Below are 14,145 nucleotides of genomic sequence, written 5' to 3' on the forward strand. Positions count from 1 at the left end.
GCTCTCCTGTTAAGAATGCCAGTTAACAGCATTGTAGAATGCTGGGTTTAGTTATTTGCCTCTGATTTAAAGGGAGAGTTTCAAAAACTCAGACTTCTTTATGAATGTGATTCAAAGATAAAAGCTTGTGTTGCTCATTTTATTCTGTAGGTGTGGATAACTGTGGTCGCACAGTGATGGTGGTAGTTGGAAGGAATATTCCTGTAACACTTATAGACATGGAAAAGGTAAAATCGTCATATAAAATTATGGAGCTGTAGCGGTGATTCTTTAGTTAAGGTTGAAAGGCAGTTTCCATTAAGTACAACTGTCTCATCCTGTACCCTCCGGCTTCACTAACTTTAGCAAGATGTCTCCAGAGAGGGGTGTCTATGCAGAAATCTTCCTACACAGCAGATTATATACAAACTGCTTTCACAGATAATTTAACATGAAAATATATCCTATATAAAACTTTGTATGTGAAGATTTTCTGATTGAAACTTTTCTACATGAGGGACTAGATTCTCTCTAGGGAAGTAGTGCAGTAGGAGCCCCCTCTTTCCTTCCCAAGAGATGTGAAGGTGCTTCTACAGCTGGAGGTTTGGAAAGAGTGAGATGCAGTGAGCAAACTTGTTTCTTGCACATGCAAAATGCCAGGGATCCTGACCCCGCCCAAAGTATATGGAGGTTAGGCGTATGAGGCAGAGTAAAAGTTGGTTGTAGGAATCTCCAGGTAGTATTTTTTTTAGCCTATATTTAAGACTTCAGTGTTCCATCATGTGTTTGTAATTGAAATATAATACCAGCCTGTCTTAAGGCTTTTGGTCTGTTTAGGGTTGGAAGGAAATCTGTTAGCACAGAATGGGACTGTGGCAGAGTTTTTTGCTGAAAATATAAATGTCTTCCCCTCAGGCACTCTTGTACTTCATCCATGTCATGGACCATATTGCAGTGAAGGAGTATGTCATAGTATATTTCCACACTCTCACTAGCGATTACAATAATCTGGACTCCGACTTCCTGAAGAAATTGTATGACGTCGTTGACATCAAGTGAGTGTCATGAGTAGGAAGAGAAACCCTTCTCGTCTACTCCTCTCCCCATACAAACATTTAAGACAGACCCTTTATCCACCTTGCTTTCATAAAGATGGATTGCTGGGAAGAATTACACAGGGGCAGATAGACCCAGGTGTCCAACAAAACCAGTAGAGATTAGGAAGGAAGGCCTGTTTTCCTGGCCTGTTCTCAAATGATATAAACAATTTGTAGGTATTTCTGTAATGCTTATTGTGGCTTCTGAACACCTCAGTTCAACAAGAGATTAATTCTAGTTCTTGCATGCTTGTGTCATATGCTGGTCTCTGCAATCCCTGCCTGCTGCATATCTATCAATAATGAAGGCAGGCGTGTTTGTGCCCATATATTTTATGTGAACTTATTCCATCTGCATCTAAAGGTGATGTTTCCAAAAGACTGTATGGTCCACTGGGATGCTCCATCCATTTTGCAGAAGGAGACATACAGACAGCACTAGAAGTTGTAACTAATGTGTAACCCTCTTTATTTGCACAATGAACTGGAGAATCTAATAGGATGTTATCTAGAAATGCAGGGAAACTTTTTGCACCCTTTGCCTCGTTTATTCTTAGGGCAGCTGCCCTTTGACCTGGATTTAAATGCTGTGGGTCAGTTAACACCACAAGCACTTGTCCATGAGCGTGCAAATATCTCCAAACACTTTCAGCTGTGTTTTTAGCTGAATTTAATAGGATGAGCTCGTTACCTTTTTTACAAGCTTCACTTTCTTCTTTAAACCAGGTACAAAAGAAATTTGAAGGCAGTGTACTTCGTCCACCCAACATTTCGCTCAAAGGTGATGTATACTGTACAAAATGCCAAGAATGCAGACTTCTGAAATAGAATAGGGCATAAAATTGTAGTACAAGGGGAGAGGATCGTGTGAAAGAGAGAGACTTCAAAACATTGGGCCATGTTTGCTAGATAAGTGGTTTTTCAAGAACTAATACACATTTGGGTATTTGTTTATTTCTGGCTTGTGTGGCTGGTACACTAGCCTTTCCCTCCCTCCCTCCCTCCCTTAATGATGAGCATCTGTGTTGGGCCCCTGAGCACCACTACTGCTCACTTTCCATTTTACTATGGAAGCTAACCTGCAGTGAAGGTTGATCTCTGTTACTATCAACTCAAGTTGCACTGCTGGTTACTGCACACAAATGAGTGATGGCAGAGAGCCTCATTAATAAAATACTGAATGGGGGCAGACATTAGCTGTTACAGCAGAGGTCCTAGTCTGATAACTGGAATAGTTGTCTTGAAAGGCTGAGAAATGAGGCTGATCAGTGTCCGAGGTGGTTGGGGTATGTCTTTGTGGGGTGTCCTCCTAACAAAATTGAAGCTTTGATGCCACATTAATTCAAAGAAAAGATGCACTAGTCCTTTCTCCTGCTCGCTGCCTGGAAATGTGACCTTCAGCCGTGTGAACCGAGAAATCTGAATCTTTTCTTCATTGTGGTTCAGCACTTGGGCATTTTTTACTCCTAAAGGCAGTGGAACTAGCAGTGAGTGAAATCTTCACACATGTGCATCTCATCGCCGGCATGCCTCAGACCTGATCTGATGTGGGTATCCTAGAGGCAGAGGGGGGAAATCTGATATCCATGGCCATTATTTGGCCGCCTCTGAGACTGCCTGCCACCCCTCTTGTTGGCATTAGGTCAGCCCAAGAGTACACAGCACAGTTGATGGAGGCCTACCAATTAATTTCACATAGGTCACCAAATAGTCTTCATATGTGCTGTGGTAACAGCTTGTCTGGAGCAGAAATAAACCCATAACCTGTAGATGAGTCTCTCACTGTGTCCTGATCCTTTCCAAGAAACTGAGTAGCACTGATGCGCTAGCAGTGGGCTCAGTTGAGATCCTAGATTGTAATATAAAAAATAAGATGGAAAGGGGAAGAAGAATTCCTTTGGGGAGGCCTAAGCAAGGTTTCAGCTTGCTTTTTATTTCCTGTGGATTTTTCTAACCTCCTCTTCAAAGGAACATGTTACTGCTTTGTTCTATGGTCTCTAGAGGAGACCAGAAGGTGGAGCTGCTTCTCTTCCTTTTTCCCAACTAGGGATCAAAACAGTAATCACAATATTATACTTGGAAATCACTAAAGCGGCAGCATGGACTGTTTGTCGCTTTATATAAGATGGGAGTAAAAGTAGGAATGTGGTCCACAACGTCATCACAGATGCTTTTTATTCTGCTTTGGATGCCACGCTGAAATATGGTAGAAGAACGTTGGTGATTGTTATGGGATCATGAGTTATTGGGTAAACCACTGTGGTGGTTGATTCATTTTGCTAATATAGTTCTTTACACTTGCCTAGTACTGTACCAGAATGAATCTATTTATTAATTTATTAACCCCATCCCCAGTGTAGCCATCAGTCTTTGTCCTCCCTCATCCATTTGAGTACTTGTCCATTCCCAAAGACAGCTTTTTCTAATAGCCTCCCTTCTGTACCACAAATTGCATGTATAGTCAGCCTTCTGACCATCACTTAGTTAACGTTCTGAAACATCTATGAGGTCTTGTTGTGTGGTGCTTTCCTTACATGGGTATGAACACAAAGCGTATTGGGACAGTGGCAATGCCTGCTGACCAGGTTGTGGTAGGTGATTAATTCTATAGTTTGTGCTGTTTAATACTTTGATTTGTGAACACTGAATAGGTTACCATTTCCTACAACAGTCAAGACAGCATTCAGATATCCTGCTGATAAGAACAGTGTAAAAATTTACAGCAGGCAGGGTAAGTCTGTGGCCTATGAGTGCCCTGTCTTTAATATGAAGGTGTGCTCAGAGCAAACTTTGTCCCATCATAAGCTCATCAGCGTTCCAGTCAGATTAAGTTGCAGCATTGCATCTTGGGACCTGTAGTCCCTGCATCCCTGACATCTATATTAAAAATAAAATTGGCTGACTAATTTTACTCATTTTACGATAGATGGGGCTGGTAGCACTGCCTCCTATTAAGGTTGCCTAATATTTTCCTTTAAAAAAACCTTGTTTTCAGTTGCTTATAACTTTGCCAAATTTAAACCATTTGGGATGAAATATTCCATGCCCGGTGTCTGTCTCATGATTTGTGTGTTTGGGTTTTTTTTAAATTTCAGCCAAAATGATTCAACTGTTAGAGAAGGAGGCTAGGGAAAATGCTTTTTTTTTTTTTTTGCCCATATTAAAAATTTCTGGTTATCTTTTTTAAAATTCTGGCAACTTTATGCTTTGGAGCAGGGATTGAAATTGGGCAGGGAGGGGGCCTATGTGTCAGGGATGTGCCTTTGCTGTCATGAAAATCTGGCCATATAAGACTTTGAAGAAGTACAGTTCATCTGCTCAGTAGAGACTTCTTAGATTTTTAGCAGCTAAATTCCCCAGAGTCTGTCCACACTGGTCATGCTCTTTGCAATTGTAGCTCTGGGTTGCTGAAGGCCATTCTGATTCCAGGCATCTGAACTGAGAGCCAGGATTCTGTGTCCTGTGCTTTCAATGAGCCCTACTGGGCCTAGGCCACATGGAGGAAGAAGCTGCCTCAATCAAATGCAGAGGGAACCAAAGCTGGAATGGGGGGAGTAGATTGGGACAAAAAGCCTTAAAGGCAGGAAGTGGAGACTGGGATTGGCAGCCTGGGAAAGAAGCAGGAGAGGAGAAGCAGTGGCTGGCTGGGCCCGGAAACAGACTGGGACAGAGAACCAGTGAGGAAGGAGGAGGGGAGGAGTGGGGAGGAGAGTCAGAAATAAGATTGCCTGTGCAAACTTAATTCAGCCTCCTGTGCATATGCATTATGATACAGTCTTTAATTACATGATCACATATTTTTTCCACATGACCCCTGCCTCAGTCATTGCACAGGGTGGACCTGCTCTAGGGATGAATCAGGGTTGTGTAGTAAACAAGGCTATTGTCTGTAGGGCTTCTGCCTCATTTGTTGCAGAAATTGGAAAATAGTCGTCGTAACAGGAAGGGTGAGTGTAGACCCACCCAAAACCAAAGGGCCACCCCCTCAGCTAAGGAGGAGGAACCATTGAGCTCAGGCTACTTAGCAATTTCTGAGGACAATGAAGGAGAAAAACAGGCTTGGGCGTGAGGTCAAGAGTTAATAATGAGGAATTCAGAGAGGGACACCAAGCAGAGAGCCCTGGACAGCTCACATTGCTCCTCAAAGGCGTCTAAGGAGTCAGTGGACACCACCCAGAGGAACTCCGCCCAGAGGCGCAAATCAGATAAGGGAACAGAAATAGTCCCCATTGTCACAGAGCACAACCTCCCATCCAGTTTCCTTCTCCTGGATAAACGGCTGGCCATCTTGGCCAGCACCATAAGGAGGTTGACTGTGTCTTGCAACTTTGTAGCACGGCGTGGTGGACTGTCATCAAGGAAGTGAATGTTATGGTGGCCTGTAGTCCTCTTTCCCTTTCAGAATTGTCAACATTTACTTGTAGAACAAAAAAAAGATTTAGAGTTCCAAGTGGGGAAAGGCCTGCACAGGCCTTGCTTGTGAAGTACATAAAAGCCTGCCCAAGTCTTCAGGTTCCTTATCAGAGTTCAGACTGCAGCACAGTTCTGAAATAGCTGCAAGGGGGAAGAACCTACTAGGGATTAGCATGCAGAGGAAAATGCAACTGGACTCCTTTGCTTCAAATTCCAGAATGCAGTTCTGCTACTTTAGGGGCCTTTCAGCCAAAGTAAGATTTACTGGATCAGTTTTGTAGACACATTTAATTTTTAGAATGAAATGCGTACTCTAATAAACTGAGACTCTTTCATCTGATAGAGCTTTGCAAACTCCCCAAACTAATGTACAAACAGAAATCACTTAGCTACCTCTGGGACAGAATACAACTAACTACATGTAGCAAAAATTCAGGACAAACAGTGAAAATACTGTATCAAAGTGAAACTGCAGAGGAAATATAGGGAGGTAAAATGGAATTAAACCAAGATAGAATTTGACCAGGATAGTACTCTAAGGTAAGGGTTTCTCAACAATTGAGTCACAAACTCCAAAGGGGGAGGAGGCCATAAAGGACAATCCAGGGTCCCGAGGCATTGAAAATTTTGTTATAATCTAAAACAAAGATAATCTTGCGCCCTCACTCCCTTACCTATAAAGGTCAAAGTATTCTCAGTCAACCTCTCAAATCACACAAACAGTAATAATAAATAATTGTAAAGTGCTTTGAGATCTACAAATGAAGTGCCATATAAAGAGTTAGTTGGTATTATTATATCGGCTTATTGTTTTCATTTGTACTTTCTAATAAATGTAAGACAGCAGTGACAGTTTTCGCTTTGAATAAGGGGTCACTAGCCAGAAAAGGTTGAGAAACACTGCGCTAAGGAAAATGTTGTAGGATCCTTAATGATAATGAGAGCCTCCATTTTGCATGCCATACAAAAGACGGTACCTACAGCAGCACTGTGCCCTTGATGCTGTGCAGGGACTTGCGATCTGTACTGATTTGGAGGGGGAAATGCCCCTTGTTGAATTACCAGCCCAACACCACTTCTGACAGGAGTAAAGTTAGAGTAAGGTAAGGAGAACAGGTGGAAAACAATGGAGAAGAGCCAGGACTGAATTTTCTGGAGGCTTCAAAAAGTATCCCAAGAATTCTGAAGATTCTGTTCTCATGGATATATGTTAAAGGAATGCTAATCATTTCATTGCAAATAGCTTTACTAGTTTTCTCTGCTGGACCTCCAAGAAACTTCATGCTTCAGGCCCTTCATCCGGGCAACCTGCCATTCACCTGAAGATAGCTAGATAATGTTCCCTTTGAAGCCTGTAAAGCCATTCCTTCAAGCAGAGGGGGTCCTTAGAATGACACTGCTCATTCACTGACTTTAATCATATTTTCTTGGCTTCTGGTCTGTGACTGAAGTGTTCTCGTGGGGTGGCTGCTTCAGACTCTAATCTTTTTTCATTTCTCTCCATTGTTTTCTACTAATCTCCATGTCCCTCCCCAACTTTACTCCTGTAAGGAGAGCATTTGTTTACAAGAGAGAGGTCACGGACTCTTCAATTGACTATTGAAGGGGACTGTATCGCCTTATGGAGTGTGAGATGAGACGCACCACAGAAAGTGGTCAGTGGGGGATTGCTTTACTCACATGAACACTTCAGGACTGCCATGTCTTTGCAGTCTCTGAGCCAAGAGGGTCCCGTAAGATCTAAATTGCTTAGATCCCTTTAAAAGTGTATGTTTCTCTCATCTCTCTGACTTTTTGGAGTGTTGCTTTGCTTTTCAGTGTTCCTAGGAGAGGATACGGTATCTCTCAAACTCAAGAGTTTTTTGTTTGTAAGCTTCCCCACACAGCACTGTCACTCTTACACATCTCTGCATTGTATTTCAGTTCTTAAATCTGTAATTTAAATAATCTATATTATTGCTGTACTGAATCCTGGCATACCTGATGGCTGCCATCTGTTGTACTTCGGTGCACTGTTTCTGGGCCAGCTGGGCTCTAGAGGATTTTGTCATGCCTCTTGGCAGACTAGAGCTGTGCTTGTTTTCTAGGGGCCATGAGCATAGTTTATGCTGCCAGCCAACATTCTTCATTTCATTTGAGAAGAGAAACTGTTTTAGATTATGTGCATTCGAAGGCTAGGACTTTTTTATAGAACATATTGTTTTAAAGTAAGTCTTCAGAGGTGAGAGCGCAGTAGTGATCCCCAAAACAGAGGATAATTGAAGCAAGGTGTGATTGGTTAATACCGAGTAATCCACTTTACACAAAAAGGCAGCTACACTAATCCTGCCTTTTCTTTATCCTGTTCTGATGTGAGCATTCCATGGTCTATGCAGGAATCTCCTTCTGGGAGTCTGGTTCTGCTGAAAGGTGACAGTGCTAGAGACAGAAGTCCTCTATTTATCCCACAAAAATACCATATTCCTGGATAACATAGTATTGCTACCATTATATTAAGTATAATCAGTTATGTTTCCGCATATTGAATGTCTGTGGTGAACTTAACTTCATTGTTTTGATGCTCCATACTCTCCTGTTATGAGGGAATTGCCTTGGGGCAAGATTTGAAATGCGCTATATTCAGACCAGAGACAAAAAACCAAGGCTGGAGTGAGGGATCAAGTGACAGTTTTAGGGTCAGAGGCCTCTCACCATCAGAACTAGTAGCAAATCTGTATGTCAGTGGGGAAAACTGGTCATCTCAGCTTTCTAGTATATATACCCTGTGATTCTATCCTTGGTACATCATAAAATATCAGTCTTAAAAACTGCTCATTTCAGTTGCTTCTCCTTCCTGCTGTGTGCATGTGTGCACCCACCCAGTCTGGTTGTACTGTTTATGGATGGGGACACTGAACTTTTCAAGGACGCTGTTTGCTTCCTCAGGCTCAAATGTTGAGCTTAAACTAAAGATGATCTGTTTGGGACTGACCTTTAAATATGAAATCTATTTATTTTTAATCCACCATTCTGTCAGAATTTTTCCATTCCGTAAATTGCAGCAGCGACATATTAACTCACTCTTGCTAGCGTCTGTATGTTTCTGCTGAGGTGCTTGATGTCAATGCAGTAAATGAAAAGGAAGTGCTGCTATAGTTCTACAAACAAAATTTGAAAGGAAAACCATTTTCAGGCTTCTCTCTCCCCTCTCCTTCTGCTCCCCACCATCACACACATCTGAAGACAATCCAGGGCCCTTTAGTAAGTCTATTTACATTAGCACCTTCCAACTTTCCTTAGAAGTTGCTCTCTTTTCTCAAATGCAAAGCTTTCCACTGCTCCCAAATTTCAGTTCTATTCATTGTGCCTTCACATGATTTCCTCTGCCAGATGGAACAGATCGCATTTGCCACATGGGTGATGCTGACTTCTATATTCTAAAGGTAATTGCTACTTGGGTTATGTAGTCCAGAGGGAAATATGCCTTGTATTAAATACATTAATGTGCAAGTGGAATGTCTGAGATTCTGTAAGGTGAGGGGCAAAATGACGCCTGGAGTACAAGATTGAGACAGTGGTAAAAAATTCCCCAGAACAAGTTACTGTATTCAGTAAAGTGTACATAAACAGATCTGTCTCTTCCAGTCAGCAGGGACTGGGCTTGCTGTATTTGGGATGTGCTGTGGTATCAGAATGGGAAGATTGGTTGAAGCCAGTTTTACATTTTGCTTTTAAGGTGTGGTTTGTGATCATCCTCTTCCCTTCCTAGATGTCATTTCAATATGTGTAGACCAGTTGCCCACACTAATAGCCTTAACAAAACAACACCTGGCTGGTAATTCCCTGTCTGATTTACATGTGGGAGGACAAAGCTGAGTTAGTGCTCTGCATTGTGTCCTGTTATAAAAAGATCTGAAGGAGACTCTAGGACCTAAAATTAAACTCATGGGTTTTGGGCAGCAGATGCGAGTTAGGTCTGCTGCCATTTGAGCAGATGTGGTATAGGAGAGCGTGAAATAAATACTCAGAACAGAGAGGGTACATCAGTGGGATCCTGGGACAACCAAAGGTCTGTCTCACTTTTTTTTCTTGAATTGCCCTATGAAAACTTGAGGGGCAGTGGATTAAAGGTGGTACTAACAGGTATTCAAATCAAGGCAAGGAAAGAAATTAATCTGACTAATCTGGAAGTGAAAAAACTATTTGTAATGTGCAGAGTTTTGGAAATAGCAGAATGGGAAGGAGTAAATAGACACTAATTCCTATGCAGCAATGAGGGGATGTAGAACTAAGAAAAATATCAGTCTGGCATTTGAAAGCACTACTCTGTAGTGCAAGTAACAGCTTGCTAGCCTAGAAGTTGAAGTGGTGTATTTCTTTGTGTGCTCACAGTTATAATGCTGAAGCTTGATTGATTTATATCAGGATGGAATAACATGTTGAACATGAAGACTCAGAAATGGCACCAGTTTAATTTTTTTCTTTTCTATATTTAGGTCTCAACGTGGTTTTTCACAACCTTTACCGTCTCAGGGCTAAAGGACAAAATCCACTATGTGGAAAACCTTCAGCAATTGTTCACAGCCATATCCCCAGAACAGATTGACTTCCCCCCTTTTGTCCTTGAATATGATGCCAGGGTAAGTGGCTTCAGGTGATAAGCATCTGTTCATCCTCCCAAGTGCAGCTGTTGAGCAGACTGAAAAGTCATCTTCACCCTCTTAAAAGGAAGTCTAGAGGGACTGCTGGAGAAACTAACAGCTGTTTTTGGACTTCATAGAAACAATCAGTTGTTCCATATTAGTCTTTTCTCCATCAAGCTCTGAGTAGAGGTTTTGGCCCAGAAACTGCCCCTTATTCCAGTAGAAGTTTCTCCTATTTTTTGGGACACCCACTCTTTGCCTAGCCGAGGACTGCATCAGCAACTTACCAGGAGCCCAAGGACCACACCAAGTTTGTATTAAATGGAGAAGATTGTAGCCAACCTAATCAGTAATCTAGATCGAGCATGCAGTACTTCCAATTGATCTGAGCAGCTTGGATTGCAGACTTGTAGTCTTCATGGGCCCACACCTCCATAGTGAAGATAGGGTCACTATGGTCTGCTTTTCTTGAGGAAGAGCATTCTCTCTGATGAAGTGGATTGTGTCCATTAACTTGGATGCAGAGATATGGCTGGTCCCTCTTCTTGAGTCTTATGTGCCCTACAGGTGCAGATCTTGGATGGATTCACCTCTGCCACACTCTCTGCTTGCTTCTCTCCCTCACCTTGCTTATCTTCTGATACCGCACTGAACTTTGTTTTCCATGGCTTATAGAGTAGCTATATGTGTGTGGTAAAGTCAGGCCAGATGGCTACCAAAGGGTATGCCGGGGCAAGTATGTGAACCCTAGACTGCTAAAGGCCCTTTTTCCTGCAGGCAGAGGTGAGGTTACTGCAGGTCAATTAGGGATACCTGGACCCAATTAAGGGCTACTTAAACCCTGCCTCCCCTAGAGGGAGGGGGGGGAACAAAGGAGAAGGAGAGAGAGGAACTGCCAGAAGGTTTTGGCAGCTGGAGGAGAGACTCCCACGGACTAGGAGATAGTGCTTCTCTGCAGCCAGAGAAGCAGAGAAGGAAAGACCCTGGCCCCAGCCTGCAGGAAGGACTGGTGTTTCTCTGATCCTCCAGGGCTTTACCACCACCACTACAGCCCTGAGAAGGAGCCATGGCAGGGTACCTCCCTGGGTCATATACATGGACTGGGACTACCTGCCCCTCCCCCGTGGGGTTGAAGGACACTCCACAAGCCTGAAATAAGGCCTGCACCAAATGCTCCATGAGAGAGGTGCTGAGGGGAAGAGACAAAAGACTTGTCCAGGTTGGGGCAGAGTTACCTCAGGCCCTACAGCCAAAGAAGACTGCTGCCAATAGGCGAGACCAAGGGGGGGTTGCTATTAACAGTTTTCTGTAAAAATCTGAGAAGTTCACCAACCTAAAACACAGGATTGTTGCTGTTTGCCATTCACTTGCTGTTGGAGCTGCTTGTTTGTCTTGTATTGTTTCATGGCCTTCAAACTTTATTTCAGCCAAATTAAGAAATTAGGGAAAGGGAGTGAAGAGGAGGAACTACTCTGGACTGCCTCAATTGTCTTAGTCCTTTCTTCCTCCTGGACTTCTGCCTATAATGCAGGACAAATGTGACTCAGTGTCATTCTGACCCACATTTTCCCTCACTTTAAATACAAAGGAACAGACACTGCATGTGTCTGCAGGCAGTGTGCCATCTTGAGCTGATTACTGGCCACGACTTTGGATTTAGGCTAAAGCAGCTGTGACCTATGTTCAAATCAGGACTAAGCAACTTTCAGGCTCCCAGCAAGTTGCGAATACAGTTCTCAGCTGGGTGAAGTTTGAATGCTATTGTACTAGGATAAGAAGGGTGGTTAAGCATGTTTGTTTAATTGTGCCTCTTTTCATCCCTCAAGTTGCATGCACTTGAGTTGGAAACATTTAGTTAACTCTTCATTTCTTTATCATCACAGGAAAATGGGCCTTACTATTCTTCTTACCCCTCATCCCCTGACCTGTGATCTGCGATACTGCTGGATTCCCATGGATCTAATGACCTGATGCTTGCCAATATCATGTGCATTTGCCCATGTACAGAATTCAGAGAAAGGGTTTTCCCCCCAGCTCTCTGGTATTTTTTTACTGATGAGATATTTTCAAGCACACAAGCAATCGGAGAACTTTATGCCACTGTGAACTGTACTGCTATTTCAGATCTGTTTATCCAAAGGAAAAGTTGATTTCAGGATCACTTGGTGGATTTTATTTTCTTCTTCTTTTGAAAGGTATTGAGTTTTATGCCTGAATTGACTTTTTCGCTCTCCTGGAAAACCATCAAATACTTAATCATGTTTTTACTTAATATTGCAAGTTCCCAGCTCCATTTACAATACCCTATTTTACAAATGATGTACAGTACCAGCTTGACACTGTTGCTCGCATCATATGGTCTGTGCTTCAGATCCAATTATTTCCCCTTTCTGTTAGTGCTGATTGTTCTAGTGATGACCCTGCAAAAGTATCTGGAATCAGGAATACCACAACTGCAGAGTGAGCAGAGCACCATGCCAAGCAAAGTCTGTTGCAGCATTTAGTACCATAAATGCTATAGTCCCGGTCTGTTTTCCCTGGAAGATGTGATATGTTGAGATGCCATTGCTTTCCTATTAAGAATAAAATTGAAAAATGTCTGCATCTCTCCTATAATTCTAGATATTTGTGGTCTCTCTTCTTTCAAACAGATGGATGCATAAATGTTGTAAATGAATGCCATATGCTTGACATTGCAACCAGCACCCTAATTACTTTTGTATGTATTAAAAGATTCAGTGATGCAGCTTCTATTTTCTGGAAAATAATCAGGCTCTGGGGAAAGACCCTGAACACTCCCTTTCACATTGTAACAGGGACACTGTCACCTAGCTCTGAGAACTCTGTCAAATAAGCTTTAAATGTTGTCTTCCGATTGGCATAGGATTGGAGATCCAGCATTGCCCACACAATCTGTGAAACATTTACAAAAATGTGGGGGGTCCTATCTCATGAAATACGTCTGGGACAGCCCCTCCCAAATCACTGTGCACATTATGACAGGTCCCTGCCAGACATAGTTTGTGTACAAAAATTTGTTTTGGGAGACAATGGTGGTTCTCTGTTGCCTTTTAAATACCTTCCTTGCACCAATGAAAAGAGGAAAGGAACTACTTGTAACTGTTCCCAGGCAAAAACCATTTTGTATATTAAAAACAAACTCCTCTTTTTGGACCCTCTGTCCTTTCAAGGAAACGGAGGAATGGTGGTGGGCTTTGATCATCTGGTGAAATGTGTGAGAAGGTTAATTATTTATACTGCATTCTAAAATTCTGCTCATGCAAGAGGTAGACTGTGGTAGACTCATCTTTAGAGATGGTAGATAGGTCTATGGTGGTTAGCATCAATTTTGAGCCTTTTCGTCTCTCTGGCTGCACATTACTATTTACTTTATAATCATCAGTTTGTAACTTCTGCACGTTACAATCACAGCCTTCAAGTTCTTGCAGGGATACCTTCTGCTCATGCCTGAGAGATGGACTTCCAGACTCTGTGCAGGAGAAGATCTTAGGCTGCTCTTTCCTTATCCACCCTAAAATTCACATTCAGACAGAGATCAAGCATGGAAAATTTTACTCTGAGATGGATATTTTGCATATGTTGGAATATGTGAAAAATGGGTTTTTGATAGAGGCACCTACTTTGGAATATTAACACCTTGCTTGGAATCATGAGCTCTGTAATAATACATAGCACTTATAGGGTGCTTTGCAAACATTAAGGGCTGGTTCCACAAAAGGATTTAAGCATTGCAATGCTGAGCCACTGTGGGCACCTAACATTTAGGTTCCTAGAAAATGACAGGAATAACAGTGTGATCCACAAAGCCTGGGTTAGGTGCCCAGGCCCCAATACAATGAATGGAAAAAGATAGGCAGTTTACAAAGCACGCTAGGCAGGGTGCTACCTTTGCTAGCCAATGGGAAAAGCTGACAACAGCTGTGTTCTCAGGGTACGTCTTCACCATTCACAATTTGTTGCCATCAGATCGATTCTTCGGGATCGACTGAGTGGAAGTGAAGACCTGTTCAATT

At 42.5% G+C, this 14,145-nt stretch overlaps 1 protein-coding gene across 2 annotated transcripts in view; it reads left to right on the forward strand.

Moving 5' to 3' along the window:
- GDAP2 (ganglioside induced differentiation associated protein 2) overlaps nucleotides 1-12,732 on the forward strand; it is a 39,161-nt gene extending 26,429 nt beyond the window's left edge. For both annotated transcript variants that reach the window (XM_067545965.1, XM_067545966.1), the window contains 5 exons: nucleotides 151-227; nucleotides 895-1,034; nucleotides 1,803-1,857; nucleotides 9,965-10,108; nucleotides 11,995-12,732. In XM_067545965.1, the coding sequence (XP_067402066.1) occupies nucleotides 151-227; nucleotides 895-1,034; nucleotides 1,803-1,857; nucleotides 9,965-10,108; nucleotides 11,995-12,042 (464 nt within the window). In that variant the 3' untranslated portion in view covers nucleotides 12,043-12,732. The remainder of the gene's footprint in view (nucleotides 1-150; nucleotides 228-894; nucleotides 1,035-1,802; nucleotides 1,858-9,964; nucleotides 10,109-11,994) is intronic.
- Nucleotides 12,733-14,145: the final 1,413 nt, after the last annotated feature.

This window comes from Emydura macquarii, unplaced genomic scaffold, assembly GCF_026122565.2.
Source record: "Emydura macquarii macquarii isolate MOO-44397 ecotype Brisbane River unplaced genomic scaffold, CSIRO-AGI_Emac_v2 contig_1119, whole genome shotgun sequence".
In the NCBI taxonomy this organism is placed as follows: Eukaryota; Metazoa; Chordata; order Testudines; family Chelidae; genus Emydura; species Emydura macquarii.